The following is a 22,680-nucleotide window of genomic DNA, read 5'->3' as shown; positions in this document are numbered from 1 at the left end:
TGGTTTATGTATGTGAATGATCAAGCACCAAAACGCCAGCTAAAGAAAATGCTTGGAGTTTAATACCTGGTGAAAATCCATTATCATATCTGTGTCAGATGTGGTGAAAATGACTTTAACTTTACCCATAAGGTTTTAATTATAAATATTTAATAAAAATGAATGTTCATAGAATATAGTCATATTTTAATTTACATATAGCCTATATAACATGGCTACACACACGTGTGTGTGTGTGTGTGTGTGTGTATGTGTGTATATATATATATATATATATATATATACACACACACGCGCGCGTATATACTGTTGTATAGCTTTACAGACGCATACAAATAATTACATTTAATGGCTTAACGAAATAAATAAGACTATATCCTACTGAAAGATGGCTTGTTGTTTTGTTAAATGATCTATGTTTAAATCCGTTACTTCGCTGAGGAGATGAAGGGGTGGAGTGGCGCGAAAGAGAGAGAGAGCGCGAGGCGCATCGCTTTGAGTGACAGGACAGAGAGAGAATCTGAGCGCGCGCGACGGTCACAGCGAGCCTGGCTGACTGAAGATTGAGACGGTTAAAAACACCGAGAACGGAACAACGCAAAACCATTTAAAAAAAACAAGGTCTAGACAAGAAGAAAATAAAGATTTCTCAAGGAAAGATGCCGTTTACCCAGACTGAGGTATGTTGCCCTAAACACTTCTTCGTATAAACTACTTGTTACCAACGGTCAGTCTGAGACCGCTGAGGTAACGTTACATTTATTTTCTGTTCTGCTCAACTCTGACTTCAAATGATTTTTATACACGTTATAAGCGCTGTTTAGAGAATACTGGTATATCCTGGTTGGTTTCGTAGCCTGTAATTTGTCTTTCATGTGTTTGCTCTTAAGCGCCCATTTAATCAGTCTTGAGGCAGCAGTCACAGGATTTAAATGCAGGCGCTTTGAACTAAGATCCTGGTTTGGGACTCTCACTCATTTATTTTAATGACCTTATTAAAATTATTAAAACGTGTGCCACTATGTATAGTGCCTAAATGCGCTTGTTTGCTCGTGATGGCCATTTAAATACTGGTAGCTATACAATCTGGTGAAGATTTGCATTTGTTTTCGTAACTTTCAAACCTGGTACAGAGTTTTGCAAAGGAGTTAGTGCATCCGTCTTTGCGCGTGCATTTGTACTGTACTTTCTCTCATTATCGGAATAAAGCCAATGTAATACATGACTTCTAATAATATCATTGGATATTAAAATACATTTTAATACAGACTGAGATCAGGGAAATCATAAAGCATTTTATAGCGATTGTTAATGAGAACATGATGCTATGAATCACCTTTGTGTTTTTCTATGGATATCTCCTGTTGTTCAAATTAATGTTTGCACTAAAGTTCTCCTTTTTACCTCTATCTAGTTTTTCAATTACAGACATCTGTGCAATGAAAGAAAGAAATAAATAAATAGGGCATTGCAGTTTTGGGTTGCATCTTATATATGAAAGCCAAAGGCACTCCTCAGTAAATCTTCAGGGAAATCATCTTGATTTCTGAAGGTGCAGTAAGTGCAGAGCGAGGGAGAGCGTGTGTGTGTGTGTGTGTGTGTTAAAATGTTTGCAACACTTCTATATTTTATCATATTTCCTTATTTCTTATATTTTTTTCCCTGCCCTGTTGGTGACAGCCAGGAAACAGTGGGGGTTTTGTAGAGATGCCAGCATGAGTCCATAGCCATGCCAAAACAGTGGGTCCAGTATGTAACAAACACTCTTTACACTGCATGAGAGAAGTACAGCAGGGCCTGCATCATGCGCAAACACACCCCACAGGCCCAGCAACCCCAAAACCTAGCACCACAACTACACTTACACTTCTTCTCTTTTAAATAAGCACCTTTGAGGTATGCATTAATATTTTTATTGGACAAAATAAAATATATATAAAAAATAAATAAAAACAACAATAGAAAATCTTGTCAAATTCAAGCAACTCAAATTATCCACCAAAGTCCATCTTGTGGTCACAAAACACCACATAAACTACATCAAGAGGCATTTGGGATTAGCACAGTACTTCAGACCCAACTCCACTCACATACAGCAGATTATACAGATTTAGAGTACATCAACTTAACATGGCGGTCAAATGCAGATGAGCAATGAAAGAAAGAGGGGCGGAGAGCAACACAGCTCAGTAAGAGAAAATTCACTAGAGATTAAATCTGGTTGTTCTGTTTTTTTTTCCCGCTTTCTGTTGCAACTATCTGAAAATGACCAAAACAAACGTACGAGAAAGTGTGATAATAAAATAATTTACATTTAAGAAACCATACACAAAGCTTAGATATTAACAGATTCTCTATATTTTCACATATAGTGATTTGTTTTCATTGCAGATACAGCTTAATAATGTCTGTATAAAGCATTGGCAGATCTCTAGGCAGCAGCTCTAGTTGTTTTATAATTCAGTTGGGCCTATGAGAGTGGCGTGTGTGTCAGTGGGGTCACTCTGCAGTGGGTTGCATGATAAAAACAACACTACAAATTACAATAAGGATAAAGCTGCTTCACAACTGATTACTTTTTTATATATGTTTCCATACATTAAAGGAAAAATAATAGGAGCACAGGTGTACACAGGCGTACATCACTTAGAGTACAGCGGGAGAGAATAGCGGGAGTACAGAGAATAGCGGGAAATGTAAAAACAGACAAATAAACAGACACAAGCTATAAGATTTCTACGGGGTTGTTTTTATTATTATAGCTAACTCACTATAAATGACTGACCATAGACTTTCTAATTAATTGTTTTTCAAAGCCACTAAGGTTTACATTGAAACATCTAATGCACATGCATGGCAGTAGAGAATAGAGGAATAAGTGAGATGCGCCTGTTACTGGTGAGTCTTTTGAGGCTGACCTACAGACTGAGCAATTCATGATTATCTTAACTATCACCAATGTTGCTATCAACCTATATTCCATCAGATATTGGGTACTAGAAAGGTTTTTTTTTTTGTTGTTGTTGTTGTTGTTGTTTGTAGAACCAAATGGCAAACAACACACACAAATAACACTTAGTCATATTCCTCTCACCCTGGCACTACATTCAGAGCAGGAAAAATCATGTAGTCTTTCGGTATGGCATTAGAGTGTCCATTCAAAATGCAAGTACTTCTGAAACTGCAATAATACAGTGTTCGCTCATGTTTTCTAGCCTGGCAGTTGTAATAATCTCACACTTGATTTCCCAGTCTCCCTAGCATTAACAAACACTTGTAATCTGGAGCTTTTATTCAGTGCTCTCAACAACAGTTACAAATTGTGCTTTGCAGTGTTTGAAAATTATTGCTGCTTGCAATGTATAAATACATGCATGGTGGTGATTTGACTCGAGTTTAAAGGATCTCTGTACAGTTTTGGTGAGAATGGTTGTTCAATAACCCTGTAACTTACCTGCAATAACGGGTGGGTAATATGATAATCATCATGATATATCAATAGGAGTAGTTTTTTACACATTAACAAAACATATGATATAATAGTTTTTTGTTGTTGTTATGCTTTTTGCTGAAAATAATGGTTTTCATCAATATTAACATACAGTACCAGTGTCTTAATTCTCTACACCAATATCTACTAACAGTACATTAACTAATGAAAGTAAAAAAAAAAATTCTAACAATTATTGAAAGCAAGTAAACAGTTAGGGATAAAGTAAAAACAATTACAATCAATATGAAATAAATACAACAGAACAAAATAGAAATGAAATAAACTAGTACATCTGAGGATTCATATTTTAAATAATTTCCTTGGGCAACATGAACATAACAAGGCAAACATGTTGAACTACATCAGTGGTTCTCAATTTCAGTCCTCGCACCCCCTGGCTCTGGACATTTAGGACCCTGGACAACAAAACCAGTCGTCGATTTATACATCATCTGAAAGCTGAATAAATAAGATTTTCATTGATCTATGGTTTATCAGGATCTGACAATATTTGGCCTGAAAATCTGGAAGGGTGCCAAAAAAAATCTAAATACTGATAAAATTGCCTTTGAGTTTGTCCAAATAAATTCTTAGCAATGCATATTACTAATCAGAAATTAAGTTTTGATATATTTATGGTAGGAAATTTCATGGAACATGATCTTAATACATACTTAACATACTTAATATCCTAATGATTTTTGGCATAAAAGTAAAATCAATAATTTTGGCCCATACAATGTTTTTTGGCTATTCCTAAAAATATACTCCAGCGACTTAAGACTGGTTGTGTGCACTACACAACCGCTGCACTACATCAAGCATTTAACCCCACCCAATTAAATGCTTTCTTTTCATAATGCCAAAAATGTAATGTTTACACAACATCAACGCTCACAATCAAACCACTTCTGAAAAATCTGAACAAGGTTATGACACCAATACTCTTCTTTTAATCTACTTACTCTAATCTTATAAAAGACTCCAACTGAATCATAATTTGTAAGTTATTGATTCATTATATATTACAGTAAGGAGATTGATGCACAGCTCAAGAGAGCTCTATGCTCTTAGTAATGTCCTTTTTAAGGGCGGAAATGCAGTCAGACTCGTCTTGCTCTCTGGAGAGGGAACAGCACTCACACAACGAGTGTTTTGTCTTATCCTTTGCCAGGCCAGGGTTGTCATAGACACAGGACCTACGTCAGTGTCGTTTATTAATAAATGTGGCCGTTTTGGTCATTGACACAAAGTAATTTTTTATTTTGCCTCAATCAAATGCTCTTCTGTTAGACACAGATCTCTAGATGTGCCTCGGCTGCAGTGAACAAGTCAAGAAAAGACAGCGTTGTCTGAAAGGAAGTATGACAGAGGACATTGTGTCTGGGGCAGGCAGAGTTTATAGGTAAAATGGGTCTCAAAGAGTTGCTTGTATAGCTGTAGAATCAATGGAATGGAGGCGATATGAATTAAGTGAATGTGGCTCTAGATAATTGGACAAGGTCTGAAAAGGGCCCGGAACAGTCTGAATAGATGGATTTTATTATTCCACGCGAAAACCAGCTGCAAGCTCTGAAATAGGCTTTGATAATGCAACTAGTTTTGAAGTGCTGCTAATTTTAGCATATGGCAGGTTAACAGAGTGAGTCCGGACATACAACATCACTTGCGTTATATGTCACAACTGACACAAAGCATGCATATAGACTGTGCTTTGATTGAAAGCACGTCCATTTAAACCCTGCAGCCTTCATTGAAATGACATAGCTTATCAAACACATGCTTGTTAAATCATTACAGCTCATTTATAATTTACATGTAGAGACCCATTCAACCAGAGCTACAACTTTTTATATTTGTGCTCAGTTAATTAAAGTGATACAGTGTGGTGTGGGAAAAGTGCATAAATGCATACATGTTCGCGCACAGCATGGTGCCTTGCAGTTTGGCTCTAAATGAGCAATAAAAAAAAACAAAAAACAAATGCACAGGCCTCCCATAGGAAGCCAAACACTGCTCAGCTTAGTAGAGATCGCTTCTGAACATGGTTCGTTTCACTCTCTGTCTGGTGAGAGGGGTTTGTCAAACATGTGGGCAACTTTGTTCAATGACCTAAATGCATGAATTGTCTTTATATAAAAAGTTCCACTTTTATTCACCACTCAGTGGAGGCTGTTTATTATGACATTTTGCTCTTTCTTGCTATGTGAAATGCTGATAAGAGAAATTTACCCACATTAAGCCAAATTCAGACAAACCTAATTATTTCTCTTCCCGTGTGCATGCTCTGCTTTTGAGTGTTTGTGTTTGATGTTCATAAGCACTGGCTGAGGGACAGCAAGAGGTATGATTGGTTGTTTGTACGTGATTGTGTATGTGTGTGTGTGTGTGTGTGTGCATTTGAAGACCGAGGGAAATAGAGCAGCGAAGTATCCAGCACTTAAATTGTCTGCTTATTTCCAGTGACTGTATTATTTACAAAGAAACTGGGAGCATAAGAAAAGGAGAATAAAAGGGCAAAGGAGAAATAGGACTGACATGGTCATGCAAGAGAGGAACGCTATTTGAAAGAGAGAGAAGCTAGTTGAAAAGCATCTGTGTAACTTTACCAGAAAGTGATTTGTGTATGTCAGTGTTCAAGAACAATTCTAATAAAAGCCCATCTTATCCAGCCTGAAGGGTGGATTGTATATAGGCATAAAAATATTGGGATCACAAATGGGAAAGGAGACTGGAAAACAAAATGAATGAATAAATGTAAACAAATGAGAAGACAAGTGAAGAAAGAAAACCGGCTGTAAGTAGTGACAATGACAAATGCATGTCATATATTTACAATATTTATGATATACCCACCTCAAGAAAAGTAAACATTATTTATATGCAGTGTTGGGTAAGTTACTCAAAAAAAGTAATCCACTACAAATTACTAATTACTGCTCTAAAATTGTAATTTGATTACAGTACTGATTACTGCATGTAAAAAGTAATCAGATTACTAATTACTTTACTTTCAAGTTACTTTGAAAACCTATTAAACATACAAGGAAAAAAACTACAAACAAAGTGAAACTCAGTTCTTTCCGTAATTTAATATTGACTGAAAAATATTAGAGAAATATGAAAACAGCAACTTGAATTAAAAATGCAATGCATTTCTATAACTTAACATTCTTAACATAAACTTGCCTAACAATTAAAACTGTAGTCTTTTTAAATGTATCTACAGTATGTCTTAACTACATGGGTGTCATTCCAAGGAAGCTTCTATTATTGGAAGTCCAGATGTCTGCGGTTGTGGAGACATATTCCAAACGATCGAATGTTTTTTTTAAGTACATACTCCATATCCGCATAGGGCTGTCACTTTTCGTTCGAAAATCGATTGCACAATCGATCGGACCAAACAAAAAAAGTTTCGAAAATGAAAATAGGGAATCGATTTTGAAATAATTATCGATTTATTTTTAAAATAATTAAACAATTAAAAAAATATAGATGTAAAAAACTTGTGTTATGGCCTACTTTATATCATGTTACGCTGGCTCGGGCTTGCGCTCCAGTTTGTGAGGTAAATGAATGTGATGTGTTTCGATTAGCGCGAGAAAGATGTGAAATGGATGCTGAGTAGATGCAACGGAGGCTTGCCTCTGTCGAAAATACGTTTTGGTTGCATCAGCAGCTAAAGCAAAGTTCTGAGGTGTGGAAAAGTTTTGACCATGCTTATAATGAGAATGAGTGAATAATGACGCACCATCAGTGAGCGCAGGAGCGCGCTGAAGACATCTACAGTGGATTCAATCATTTTCCTTCACAAAAACATGTAGACCTAGCCTAATCTCTGTGTGTAAAGGTTTTTCAAATGATAACTATATATTCATTAAGGCTTAAATGCATAATGTGGACTGAGTATTTACGCTAATGTTGGCATTATTCTATTATTAAATGTCAGCTGATATGTGGAGAAGCAAACCCGGCGGAGCCTTTATCTTAATTTCGTTATTGCCAAATACCCATCTTAATTAAAAATGTATCTCAATTTAATCTGTTAAAAAAGACTCGTTTTTATTGGTGCGTTTTTTTTTATTATTTATAGGCTAAATGAGCCTATGTCTAGAATGCTGAGATGTTACGATGCCACAGAGGACTTATTTTATTTCTTTATTCCAACTTCCAAGTGGCCTATAGTCTACGTTAGTTATGAATAAATTATGTTAAAACATGTATAAATGACTCATTGTTGACAAAAGGCAAAAGAGCTGTGTGTGTATGAGCATATCTGAATGTCGGGCTGCGCTGCACACGGGTTCGGGCTTTAAAAAAGCTGTCAATCAAAATGTAATACTTCTCGGGCTCGGGCCGAAACCTGTCGAGCTCGGTCCTGTCGGGCCTAACTTTTAAGGCCAGATTAAAGCTCTAATGCCAATAAATAAGAAATATTGCTGACTTGTGCGTTTCCAAGCGCTCTATGTGGCGTTGAAAAAAAAGGAAACGTATTTTTTTTTAGACATGGAAAATCGATTTTACAATCAATTCAGTGAACACTTATGTCTTAAAAATCGAAAAAGCTTTTTACACAAAAGTGACAGCCCTCCATCCGCATAGCATTTATCTAGATACCTTGCAAATGTCTTTCGGTCCTGCAAGGGTACAGAGCTGTCCGTCACTATCATCGAAAGCAAGTCTCTAAATGACTGCGATTCCACAGTCGACAAGGGCAGCATTTCCTCCACCACACACGCTGCTACAGCTCTCTTCACCTGTCCAGAAGTTACCTTCCCTCCCGATCTTGAACAAAAATCTCCGTCCATTTTAACAGCACGAGTTCTCCGGTAACTCATTAAAGCGCATGCTCAATAACTGACGCAGCCGCCCCAAAACGTGATTAGAAATGCATTTTAATTTATTTACTTTAATATTTTTTCTTACCAATACATTTGTAACGCAAGTAACGTAATTTTATTGACATCAGTAACTGTAATCAAATTACATTTATTTTAAATGTAATGAGTTACATTACTGCGTTATCACGAAAAGTAATTAGAATACAGTAACGCGTTACTTTGTAACGCGTTATACCCAACTCTGTTTATATGGCAATCTTAGAAATGTGATGGCAATAATAACATTTGCTCTAAAAATTGAAGGAACAATCAGAAAGAGGAAAAAACTGACTAAAAGACTTGTGAAGTAAAATGTGCTTTAGCATTTACCTCTTCATTAGGGACCATGACAGAGATAAAAAAAAAAAAATGTAGTGGTAAAATGTAGAAAGAAGGCAAAAAAAAAGCATAAATTATTTCAGTAACAAAATATTGCATACAATTTTATATTCAGTGTTTATAAAGCAAAGTCAGCAATCTCAAAAGGAAAAGAGAATTTGAACATGAATGTTCTCCCTGGACATGTCTAAATGCATTTAATTTATGAGGTGATCCATAACATCTTATTTTCTGTATTAAGACAACAATGAACAACAAACTTGATACAAGAGCATATTTCTCATCAAGCCAAGGGTCTTAAAATGCTCTGTTAAACTTCAGGGTCAAGAACATTATGTATTGTCCACTCAAATAATTTTTTATGAGATGACTGTTTAGTACACATTTTACAGACAGATGAGATGCACAGCTATCACTGTCAGAGTTTATATGAGGGGTTGGGGTTCATTCGCATGTTGCAGGTGCAGATGTACAAATCCATCTGCACAACCAACATGCTGTTGCATTTGACTCCATCATTCATGGTTAAGAAAAGGTAAATAAAGCTAATTCATTCATCACTTTCTGTAGGCATTCAAGTCCATTCATGTATCTTCTTTGCACCTTATGAATTACAGTACAGTCATGCTGACAACTTGGCATTGGGCATAAAGAAAAGCAAGGAATATTAACAACAGTGGCGTGTTGCTCAAAACACACCAGCATAAACTGAAATACAAATCAAAGTCAGAATATTTTCAGCAACCAGCTTTAAGTATGCATGGTAAGTCTTGATGATTTTGTGCGGCATATACAGTACATTTATAGGTTCTGTGTTATTTCAATGCTTTAGGCCTCTCTCTTCGCTCTCTCACCCTGTGCCACTTTAGTGCATCTTTATCACATTCACAAGCCACTGGCTCTGTTCGGTGCACAAACACTGAATATAATAAGGACATAAATCAGTATAGGCATTTATGCATTAATGGTTCACAGATTACAGTAAATGCACTGGTGAACATCCAAGAGGACTGGAGCCAAGAGAGAGAAAGCACACAGTAATAAGAAGGGAAAATGGGAATATATATATTAAAAAAAAAAAACAAGGTGCGTACCCCTCTCTGCTCATCCACGCATCCCTGTCACACTTAACCCTCATCCCTGCTTCTCCCTCTCTTTGCTCCTGGTTGTTCATACTAAAAGGCTGCAGTGTGTGGGTGTATGTTGAGAGGCTGGTCACATCCCTGCGTCTCCTGCCATTTTCACTCCCGTTGCTGAATTACCCCTGATTACCTTTAGCTAATTATCATCAGATCTTAGAGAGTGAAATACACACATACGCATGCACACACATATTACTATGCAGCGCTGCAGAGCCACTGGCAGTTAAAGATCTGAGACATCACTGGACTGCCAAAAAAAAAAAAAAAAAGAGAGAGAACGGTACCTAGGCACCTCATCAAGGTGTTTGTGCTCCACTGTCAAAACATCTCTGTATAGCAATTATATATTTTATCCTTTCTTCACTGAATAGTAGGTAATTACAACAAGTAGACTGTGCAATGAATTAGACTGCTTCCTAAGAAAAGGCTTTGAAGCGTCATTAGCAAAAGACAGATCTGTCGTTTCTTGAATATGACAACTGTAGAATATTCTACGGCACTTATAATTCTAGAAGACGGAGTCCAATTGATGAAACCTTTTTAAAACAGAACTGCGCTGTGGAATATCACTACAACACTATAGCCTGGAGGCCTAGAGCACTAGTTTCACAGGCATGTGCTGATATGGGAACTGAAAAATATCCTGACACACAAGTATGCCCTCTGGCCAATGCTCTGCTATTACGGCGTCTATCTTTGTAGCCCCAATGTAAGTCATATGCACACATACAGTCACACACTGTTCAGTAAAATACCACAATTCCTGAGGGCCCTATACCAATCATGTCATATTAACCAAGTCTACTGTTTTTATGTCCAAGGGACCAGACAGTTACATGAAGCTCTCCAGTTGTTTACATTGTTATCCAGTCCATACAACAGAGTTATTTATCAGTGCTTGTGGTGAATTAATAATGAACTGGATTTGCTGGGAAATAATTATTTCATGATGTACTTGAGTAATATTTTATGACAAAGCTGTGTGAGGAACAAGATAGACCATTAAGATTTTATGCTGCTTCATGATCCTAAGACAATGCCCAGTGAGCCTGTCTTTGTGTCAGTGCTGTGAATATGTGTTGTTGTGGATACTGGGACTGACAGTCATTTCTGCCACCAAATTTGATTCCAATAGGTTCATCAATCTTCCTTCTTTCCTTTACTCCTCCATCTGCCCCTCTCTCTCTTTTCCATTCTCTCTCCCTCGCTCAGCAAATGAGAAATTGAAAGGCAGAGATGGGTAGGTTACGTGCACAGGATGGTAAAAATGTTTGACATGGGCTCATACACATTTGCATGCACACAAACACACATACACAGACACACTCACCCTCAAACATGCAAGGGCATACAAATAAAAGCACAGATCTGTCACCATTCTAATAACTTTAAGAATGGAGGACATCTGTGCCATCAGCAATATTAACAAACCTGGAGCAGTGGAACTGCACCACCCTACTCCAGGTGAACATTATTACTGTCCATTTTCAGCATTTACTCAAGCACGTCTGGGGATGGAGGTCAGTACGAGCATGACAGCAGCACTGATATAACCTCTTATCATCTCTCATCATAATCTCTTCCCTAATGTGACTGCCCCATTATATCGCACGAGAGAGAGAGAGGCAGAGAGAGAAAGGTGAACAGAGAAGGGCAACGGTCTGTGTATTTGTCTGGTTTTACACCCGCTAGGCATTTTAAGGCATCAGCCCTTAGTAGCCGTTATGTTTTTTTTCCCACCATCTAAGAGCATTGATTGGCGAAAATACCCCAATACGTTCATTGATTTTAATTAGCCTTCTTTGTCCTTATTACTCCTCCTCTGCTCAATTCCCTTTACATTAACTAGGTGCCTTGGAAATGCTCCCTTGTCTCACACACGTGGTACTATGAGGCTCTGCTGATCTATCTTCACCTGGCTGCTACATCCACATGGTGCATTAAATTTCTACAATAATGTTTTTAATCACTCCCAATCTATGACTGGACAGTGAAAAAGCAATTAGACTGGGAGCCAGTGGGACCCAGAGGAGACTTTCAACATCACAAACACAAATCAACCACATCAGGACTGGGAATTTAAACCGATTCAGCACACTATGATACGAAGAGAGTTAACAGTTGCTGGTCCAGAGGCTCAGTCCAAGCAGTAGTTCTAGAAAACATAAATTACAAACACTCAAAGTGAAAATCTAAATATATAAAAATACACTATGCCTAATGTTAAGACCTGAAAAACTTAATTGCTATCAGAAATTTGGCAGAAAAAAAATCTTGCTGTGCCTTTACCTAATACAGAAAAGAGCGTCAGAACAGACACCCATCACTACTTGCCATACCTCAGTCTTGTCAAGAATGTGACCCAGTTTGCACAATATTTTTGTGCCTTGATTTTTGCATTCTTGGCCCTTGCTATGGCTTAGAGCAGTCTGTAAAAGAGATTTTCCACTTAATTCTGCACACTGAACTTGACTTCACCATTTTCAGAGTTGATATTCTTTGAAATACAGTTCTTTTTAGGTCAAGCCAAGTTTAAAGAGAAAATGACACACTGTGAATATAAAAGTCTTCTGTCCTGTCCTGGCACTCTAATTCACTGAAAATGTTTTCTTCACAGGTAACATGGTGCCAAAGATGAGGGGTTACAACATCCCTGTGTTCCCTCAATCCTCATTCAAGAAAACAAAATCAACATGATGTCAACTTTAAAGGGCACACTGCAACCTGAATACACATCATCAGCTCGGATATACTCTTGCTGTACGGAAGTGATGAAAATTTTGATTCTATTGATTGACAGTGGAAAAAACATCCAGGGTTTTTCTGGTTGATATTATCATTATCTCAGTGCCTACAGTTCAAAGGAATCCTACAAATAAAGGGCTGCAATTTCTGGTCACTTAAGTCGAAGGACATAAAGAATCAAGAAGAAAGACCTTGAACCCTTTATCAATTTCCTTCTTGAATAAATAGGACGATTGTCGTGTTTCAAACTCTGCTCAGACCAAAGGACAATGTGGGACACTCGCTAGATGGTAAGAACAGTCGTTTATAATTCTGTAAATAATACAATATAAATACAACATTAAAATGTGTAAAGAGTTGGGTGGCTGAATAAAAAAATATTGTGCAGCAGGAAAATATCTTTTTATATTGTCAACAGAATTGAAGTAGACACTAAAAAGAAAACAAAGAAATAAAGACTCAAGAGAAGGATCAAAAAAGCAGATTTAGGCAGAATGAAAATGCAGGATTGACAGAAGGATCAGCAGGATATACACGAAAAGAAAAAAAACTGTACGATTAAAGAAGAGTATAAGAAGAGATTACAAGAGATTACAGATGCACAGTAGGCGGTTTCAGAGATGGCCGGGATGAAAACCTTCTTCAGAGCATAGAAAGATCTGAGTGAAGAATAGAGAAACAGATAAGAGACGCAGAACAGCGAGAAGGTAAAGTTAACCTGCCTACACACAAATGTTCAAACCGTGTAGCAAGTTAGAGATCGAGCTTCTCGCGGTCACTCTGCCATCTAAAGGCATACTTGCAAGTTGTTTTGTGCATCAAGTCCACAGTGCTCTGACAGACCCAAACACATGCAAAATGCTACTATATTTTACTTGCTTTTGTTCTGAAAAAATCTTTAGCATAAAAGCATGTTTTATTAGCTATTCAACAGACCTTTTTGCTATTTTCATTTCTCTCTGTCCTCAGGCTCCATCCCCCTCTTTGTGAAAATACACTGTCAGGGCTGAGAGACAGCAGATTTTTTTTTCTAAAAACACCCAAATGTATACACACTGGGAGAGCTATTAAATGTGACATTTAAATTGCTTCCATTTGCATGCAACACACCTCATTTAAAAAGAAACAGACTTAAAAAGGAGAGAGTCAAAGTGACAACAATGATATCTGATTTTTTTTAAAAGCAGTATTTTTGCTAATCGTTTCCTTAGAATGTTATAAATGTGGTCTATAGTAAAAGCAAACAATATGAAGAAAGTGTTTCCAATAAAATGGAATAATTTCCAAGAAAAGCAAGCTTTTCACTTTCTAATTTCCTCACCATTTCTCCATCTCTAAACCCCAACGATAAATTTTGCATGGGTGCTACCACTGTTTAAGGGTTTGTTTTGCATGTAGTTGCTGCCTAAGGTAACAACATTTGTAACCAAGAAGCAGCCAACCAACTCCCATCTGGCCTGGCCTGCAACACAAACAACCTCCAATCCCATAGGATGGCAGGCAGCAAAAAGAATGAGGCCCCAGCAGAGAGTGATGTACACCAACGCTTTACACATGAATACTCACAAAAACAAGTACGTTTTGGATTAGTCTCACAGGAGTATGCTAATGTCTCAAAATTGTGTACATATGTACATTTTAATAAAAAATAAATAAATAAATAATAATAATAATAATAATAATAATATTATATATTATATATATATTATATATATATATATATATATATATATATATATATATATATATATATATATACCATTACAAAAAGAAAATTTACAACAAGCTGGAAATTATATAACCATAATGTAATGCCATGATTTAAACTTTTTTCTTCAATGAAGGGCATACAATGCAAAACATTACTGATTGTATGGCAGTTTTATTACAGTGTTAAACAATGCTTTTAATGTTGCTTCCAGGACTAATCACGTTTCTGCATTTTCAATAAAATAATATAAATGTTAGATATTTTAGACAGTTTAGCCAGTGGAGACAGTCCCCCCACCCCCCAACCCAAATATTGAATGTAGCCTTTACTTTTTTTTAGCTGTCTCAGTATGTTGTGATTGGTAAACTGTTTAGACGGTGTTTCAGTATTGACCTGCCCCTTGCCAAAGCAACAAGTTCTGTCTGCTCTGGTATGGTTAAGGATGTCGTTAATATTGCCATATCAATTTGAGCTGGATTCAGACCCAGAGAATACTGAACAAGAGGATCACACTGAACCTTTGGATGCATGTATATTGCAAGACATATTAGAGTTGGTAACATTATTATTGTTTTTTTGGGGGGGGGCTAAATCACATTTTAAATAGGATGTCAACAACTGCTTATCACAAGATTCATGGCAGTTGTTTTGTTTTGAGTTTATTTCCCGGCCGCTAGATGGCAGTCTTCATCTCTGAACAAATCATGAGTGACAGGAAATACTAGTATTAGAGCACACCACTAATGTTAGCATTAATGTAGTTTGCTGCTAGTAATGGAGGGTGAAAGAATTGTCCCAGTTCATGTGTGCCATCATTTGGGCTTTTGTGGTAACGTCAACTGCGAGACTGTGGCGATATGACGCTGCCCCGGTTCCACTGCTTGCTGTGACACCCATGAAGAGGCTGCGCAGGGCACATTCATAGGCGAGAGGGACGCCCCGCAGATGCTGCTTTCTTTTATTTGGGGGGTGTTTTGTGCAATTGGGGTGGTGCTCGCATCGCGTTCAGCGATTCCTCGCGGAACATAAATACAAACTGGAAAACCTGTGAAATCCAAGTGGAAAGGTTCAACGTTTGTATTTATTTTATTGTATAACAATTGTTTTGTTTTCTTTAAGAATCCTGTTATCATTTTATTTTTCATTGATATTAAGCAGATGTAATTGTTTTGTTCAGATCAAAATGTTATGACATTGTCACAATTATAAACTTAAACTGTGAACCTTTAAGCAGGGTCCAAAAATACATATGGTCTTTTTATCAAAAACATTTTATACGTATTATACATTTAACTAAAGGATCCTGCAAGCACTTTAATTTATCCCCCTTTACTCAAACTGCACAAAAAGTGGTTCTATACATGGACTGTATAGACAGCTTTCCTTATAATATATACTATTCCTAAAATAAGAAATATCCCAATATATCGCCTTGTTTACAGTATCGCAATATATCGTACTGAAACCCCTGTATCGTGATATGTATCGTATCGCCAGATTCTTGCCAAAACACAGTAGACAAGCTGTGCAAATCCACGTTCATTATCACCATTGATTTGCGCAGCTTGTCAGTTAACAACGGCTCTGTATAGTAACAGCTGCACTATGAGAAATCACATTCCTGATGGAATTTACCGCTGATTAGAGAACCAGCTTTACTGAGAAGATGCGCATTATTTGTTGGACGATATTTATCGTGCACCCCTAATACACAGCCCTATTATACAGTTGAATTTATACCATAGTCCAGTGTTTCCCACTTGTGGTGGCATATATATGCACGTTCATTCTCTGAAAGCAGGTGATGCTGTTGGAGTGGTACAGATCGAAGTTTCCCTGATACACAAAGCAGCACTCCACTCACAAACGCTGCTTAATCAGACATTACTTGAAGGATGAAATTGACACCCAAAATTTTCCGAAGACAGTCGGTTTCCTTCAGAAATACAGTGACATGAAAATACCCACACCTGGTTTTGTTTTTGCTCATGTTTATTCAACAAAGTCAAAGACTTTTGAAAAAACTATTTGTGGCAGTCAGTCTTAATATTGTGGCGAGCGCCACAAATAAATCAATGTATGGGAAATACTGTAGTCTCATAATTTAAGTGTAAATTCTGCAGATTACATCGTTGACCAGTATTGTACTTCCAGCAATTTCTAAAAATATTTTCATAATTGTAACATGCATATTATTCAGGTGAATGTGTAATAACTTGCAAAAACTTGACACTACAGCAGAACTTCTTCGTTGTCGTCTTGTCTGATGCACTTAGCCAAGCGTTCTAACCACAAACTCACCCCTCCCCACCCCCCAAACACTTGAATTTACATAGGCAGGATATTTTTTTCAATTATATTCTAATGGGCCTCTTTGTGATATCACAGGACGCCTGGAAAACAGTACTGTAGTCCAAACGAGATATTTGTAGCAGCTCTTGAAAAAAGATTTTTTTAAACGAAATATCTCCCTTCAGAGTGGACTTTGAGAGTTGTAACTTTGTACATCTTTTTTGTGTCCAAACATACACACTACACACTGACAAAAATTTTAAAAAAGTGAAAAAGCATAATAGGACCCTTCTGAAGTGCCCCTGTTATGGATTTTTGAAAATTACCTTTCATGCAGTGTGTAACATAGCTCTAAGTGAATGAAAACATCCTGCAAGTTTTAAATCAGAAAGTGCACCGTGTATAAAGTTATTGTTTCTATAAAAAAGGCTTGTCTCTGAATCATTAAAACGAGTCATTTTTATGTCATGTTGATGTCAACATGAAACATTAGCATATTGCCTGCCCACTTGATGGTATTTTCACTTTGGTCTGAAAATGCTAAATAATTTTTTGCAATTTTTAATTAAGAATTTCCCCGGTAACACTGTACACAGAGCAGCACTGTGCTCACAAATGCTGCTTTATCAGGTGTTACAGGGATGATGTGGACCAATCACCGCAGGTTAGCGTCATGCAAAAAAGGGGTTAGGAAAAAAAATAATCATTGAGCGAATCATATGAGAGTCATTGAGCAAGAGAGGTAAAAATGTATGCATATAATAAGACAATGAAAGTTTTTTTTGACCTTGCATGCATGTTAACCTGTTGTTGGGGACTCCTAAGACCAAAATATTAACCTTTCATTACCCTTAATAGAGATCCTTAAAAAAAAAAGACCATCAAATCACAAATATTCCTTACCTTCTTTCATCTATTTATCGTTGAAAAAAGTCACAGACAAGGCTTACATAGAATACATGCACAGGAAATTCACAATCCCCGGCCATCAAGTCAATGACTGGTTAAACACAGAGTGAAATCTCTGTTTGGTATTCCATGTAGTCTCTCTGAATAATTCATGCTATTTTGAAAACAATAACAACGAAGAAACAGCATCCATTATGCATGTCAATTTGTTGTAAACGTCTGTGGTTTTCATCTAAATCTCAATTGCAAATCAGACCGAAAACGAGAACTCTATCTGACCCTTCCGTGAACTTTCAAAAACTTGAGCTAAAATTAAACTAGCGATTTATTCAAACAGAGTTCCCTGCTACATTTGAATTGTAATATGACTTAAGGTCAATCCAGGAATAAACCTGTAATTGTTTTTCAGCAACTCAAATGTCAATCACAGTTTTATATAAGTTCAGAACGACCACCTCACACCTACAATTTTCAGTGTATAATATAGCAATATATGTAATCGTTCATTCAACTCTTTCCACACTATTCATTTACATAGCTCAACCGCAATCCATTTGCTGTTCTCTTTCAGTCCTTTTTTTATTTTAATGTTATGTCTAATGCTCCCTATCTGTCAGTTTCTCTGTTAAGGTTATCTAGAAAGCGGTTCAGCTTGGCTGATTTTCTCTGCTCTTTCCTACTAACCTCTTACCACCTTGCAATGTTCTTCAAATTTAAGCAGATGTCAGAAAGCATACTAAATAAAAGATAAATGGATTTATAATTGCACTGAACTCTACACTAAATGTAACCTCTGTATTTTGAAAAAATATTTTCTATATTTCCCACAGGGCTTGTGATTGGAAGTAAAGAAGGGCAAGAAAGACCTGTGTTTTCCCAACTACACTGACCAAGAATATTGACTTAAGACATTGGGTTAAATTACCTCTACTGAGAGAGTGGGGTACATTGCCTGGAATTATGGCCACAGAGAGCCTAGTTGAACTTCGCGATTGGTTGTTTCTACTTCTTCTATGCCTGACATTATTGGTTGAAGTCCTAGAGTTCGCAACAGCTGCTGCAGCAGAGGCAGCTCTCGGAGAGGCAGAGCTTCAGGGAGACGTGCCATGCCCCTCAGCTTGCAGGTGCGATGATGGCTTCATTTACTGCAATGACCGTGGATTGAGTATCATCCCACCATTACCATTAACGGCAGCTGTGCTCTATCTGCAAAACAACCGCATAGACAATGCTGGGCTACCAACATCTTTAGAGCGACGACTGACTGTGCGAGTAGTTTACCTTTATGATAATGAACTTGACGATTTTCCAACACATCTGCCTCCGTCCCTAAGAGAACTTCACCTACAAGACAACAATATACGAACTTTACCCCGTTCTGCTCTAGCACGGCTCCCCCTACTGGAGAAGCTTCACATGGATGACAATTCCGTTTCAACCGTAAGTATAGAAGACAAAGCATTCGCCAACAATCCGAGGCTGCGTCTTCTTTTCTTGTCACGCAACCACCTCTCGAGTATACCATCAGGACTGCCTGCATCACTTGAGGAACTCCGCCTAGACGACAATCGGATTTCAACTATTCCAACACATGCATTTCGAGGTCTCTCCTCTCTAAGACGTCTCTTCCTTGATGGGAATCTGCTGGCAAATCAGCGTATCGCAGATGATACATTCTCACGGCTTTCTAATCTCACAGAGCTCTCTCTGGTTCGGAACTCACTCCAGGCACCACCATTAAACCTTCCAAGTATGCATCTACTTCGCCTTTATCTACAGGACAATGCCATAGCCCACATACCACGAGGCTCCCTGGATGGAATGCGAAGGTTACAGAAACTGGATCTATCAGGTAACAACTTGACGACTCTCCCAAAAGGTTTATTTAAGGACCTGGACAGCCTTTCACAATTACTTGTCCGAGGAAATCCTTGGTACTGTGGCTGTAACCTCCGCTGGCTTCATGACTGGTTGCATGAGCGAGGTTCATCAGTGACTGTGAGAGGTTTAACTTGCCATGGACCAGAGAGACTAAGAGGAATGGCACTAAGAGATCTTACAAGTCAGTTGGAAGATTGTGAGGTCAGCGTAGATTCTGCAGGAGGAATGGTTGGAAACGATGGAGTAAAGAAGGAGAAAAGTTATTTTCCAACACAAGCACCAGCTACAACAACCCCTCCACTTCCACAGGGTTCTCTCTTTACCCTCAGATCCAGACGACCAGGCCATAAGTATTCAGATATTAGCCAGGACAGTCTTGGAGGTGGAAGTGGGGTTACAGGTAAATCATTACTAATCAGTGTAAAACCTCTCACACCAGAGACAGTTCACATTACCTGGCAGGCTTCACAGCCAGTCCCCTCCTTCAGACTTTCCTGGTTGCGACTAGGCAACAGTGCTGCAATGGGGTCAATCACAGAAACACTTGTGCCAGGGGATCGCCGTGAGTATTTACTTACGCAACTACAGCCCCAGTCAAGTTACATCATCTGCTTGGTGCCTCTCTCTGGAAACGATGGCAAAAGAACCTCTTTTACAGCAAGTGGGGGTTTAAACATTAACACAAACTCAGAGCATGAGCACCCTGCTTGTGCCAAAACAGAGACGGATCCCCTCGAGCAGCCTATTTCAGACCAGGACAGTGATCGAGAAACTGACCAACTGTCAGCCCTACCACTTGCTGGAATTATTGGAGGTGCAACAGCATTGGTGTCTTTGTTCTTAATTTTTGGCATCTTCTGCTGGTACGGACATCGTGCGGGGTACCTTGCACCAGGTGACCAATCTATATATGGTAGAGATGTTGCCTCACGAGGTGCCAGCAAACACTACGATGACTATGTTGAGTCTGGAACCATAAAAGACACGTCCATCTTAGAAATCAGAGCTCATGGCTTTCAAATGACACCAATGTCTGCCCAACAGCCTTTGCAGCCCAAGGCAAAAGTTGAGGATATGACATACATTCATACTATCTTTCCCTCCAATAATGCAACTCTATATAGGAGCACCCTGAACCACACAGGAAATCCAGGCTATGGAACAAATCGAGGGTACAGAGAAGGGGGAATACCAGACATAGATTACTCATACACGTGATAGTCTTTTTTATAACCCCCATCATATTCTGTTCCTGTTATCAGGTAAAGCAGTTGGGTAAGGGTTCTTTTGCCTAGGTTCTAAAGTAGGGGTGTGCCGATTCTAAAGGGACCATTTTCCCCTCATCTATTATACACAAAATCTTATTACTGGATAGAAGATTTCAAGTAGATTTCTTAAATAAAAATATTTATGCTTAAAATAGTATAGTTTTCTCACTATTGGAGCATTGGTGTAACATGAAGATGTTTTAAACCAAAATCAGGATTCCGAAAATTGAACTGAGTAATTTAGTAATTTATGTTACAAGAATGAATATGACTTACTGTTCAAAACCAGGTGTTAAAAATACTATATGGACTGTACATCAGACACTCTACAATAACAATAACATGGTTACGAAAAAATGTTCAGAAAGAACACCTCTTGATAATGTGGATAAAGCAGGATTTCATTCGGCACACCCCTATTCCAAAGTACCCTTTGTGCCTCCTTTAGTCTGTTTTCAAAACATTGTTCTTTATGGGCAAAAAAACCCCTCTGGAACATTTTCAAAATACCTATAATAGTCAGAAAGTGCCAGGGATAGCACTCTTGGTGTTGATGTTATCCAATGTTCAGATGATAGCTGAAGTTTTTTTTGCATCTTAGTACCAATGATTTTCAGTGTCTGATATATAAAACTAGTTCATTTTAGGGGTTAGCATGATGATGATGATGATGATGATGATGAGATCTGGGACCAGGTTCATATAGATATCATTTTACCACCTGGACTTTACTGTGTATATGTGCACTGGGGAAAACTGATGGGCATACTGACGACAACAACAAAAAATAAACCTTTTTTTTGGTGGTGGGGGGGGGCTGTTTTTCAAATTCTAATTTTCAGTTCTCTCTCCCTCCTTTTTATGGGCTTTTCCCTTATTCTCTCTATTTCTTTTGCACGCAGCACGATGACTTTGTTCCCAACCCAGAGAGCTGACAGTGGTGATAATGGTTTTGACAATGAAAGACCTCAAATTGCTACTGGGTTTCTTTTCTTTTAATGGAGAGTGAGAAAAGTGGGGTAGAAGGAGACAAACGGAAAGAAGGAAAGAGATGAAGGCACAGTAAAAGGTTTCATGTTCACAAAGAACATTTGTAAAAAAAAAAAAAATTATATATATATATATATATATATATATATATATATATATATATATATATATATATATATATATATATATATATATATATATATATAATAAATAATAATAATAAGGCACTCAAAAAGTGGAACCAAAAAAATGGAAACAAAAAAAATCACATTTTTCATTGGCCACATGGAGGTTTCAAGAACAATCAAACAAAATATATGAAGCTTAGTAGTTTTCCCTTCTAGAAAACAAAATGCAATCAATCAATTACCGTATGACTAAATGAATTACTTTACGAAATCTAAGGTCACTTAAACTAAACGGAAAGAAGCATTTAAAGACAATCATGAAAGGGGGCAATCCTAATTGATGAATGAACCCAAACTGACAGGCTGACATAGATAATGCAGTCAATTTAGCATGTAAAAAGTTAACTGAAAGGCAGTGCTTGTTGATAAAGAACATACCAGAAAATATCATGGACATGAAATCTAGTAGATGACTAGAAAAAATGAAAAATCAGACAACTTTAACATGTCTTTGTATGTGAAACGGTCTGTATCTATACTCTACCCCTGAGGTGCAGGAAAAACAGAAATCAGGGATTAATACAATATGTAACACTGTGAACCTCTGCATCTTGTAAGTGGGCTAAGAAGGAAGAGAGAGAACAAAGGTCTTTATAATCGATTAAAGACAATCCACTTTTTTTCCACAGTCTGACTTTGTGTGACTTAAATGCAGCATTAGCGGGGATAGTAGAAAGGTAGAAACACTAAAAGGATATCTGTACCGGATCTGCAATTTTCCAGCCTTTTTCTGATGCATTTTAAAAGTGAACTATTCAAAGAGTCCATGTAAATCACTTCTCTCTCTCATTATAGATATGGATATACATCATGACGAATAGTAAATAAAGCTTGTTATC

General features: G+C 37.5%; 2 protein-coding genes across 4 annotated transcripts in view; one reads left to right on the top strand and one right to left on the bottom strand.

The window, feature by feature from the left end:
• Positions 1–22,680, bottom strand: part of macrod1 (mono-ADP ribosylhydrolase 1) — a 55,942-nt gene that overhangs the window by 24,869 nt on the left and 8,393 nt on the right. The window lies entirely within an intron of this gene.
• Positions 447–21,722, top strand: LOC113114067 (leucine-rich repeat transmembrane protein FLRT1-like). Of its 2 annotated transcripts, XM_026280791.1 has the most exons (4): positions 447–680; positions 12,475–12,892; positions 13,021–13,309; positions 18,345–21,722. In XM_026280791.1, the coding sequence occupies exon 4, from the start codon at positions 18,475–18,477 to the stop codon at positions 20,611–20,613; it is 2,139 nt and encodes a 712-aa protein (XP_026136576.1). In that variant the 5' UTR covers positions 447–680; positions 12,475–12,892; positions 13,021–13,309; positions 18,345–18,474; the 3' UTR covers positions 20,614–21,722. The 2 variants fall into 2 exon arrangements, with proteins under 2 accessions (XP_026136576.1, XP_026136575.1); XM_026280790.1 differs by lacking the exon at positions 13,021–13,309.

Source organism: Carassius auratus, chromosome 14 (genome assembly GCF_003368295.1).
Source record: "Carassius auratus strain Wakin chromosome 14, ASM336829v1, whole genome shotgun sequence".
In the NCBI taxonomy this organism is placed as follows: Eukaryota; Metazoa; Chordata; class Actinopteri; order Cypriniformes; family Cyprinidae; genus Carassius; species Carassius auratus.
This window is presented reverse-complemented; position numbering and strand designations above follow the sequence as displayed.

Excerpts from the sequence above, each read along its gene's own strand:
- LOC113114067 (XM_026280790.1), top strand. The coding sequence starts at position 18,475 with ATGGCCACAGAGAGCCTAGTTGAACTTCGCGATTGGTTGTTTCTACTT.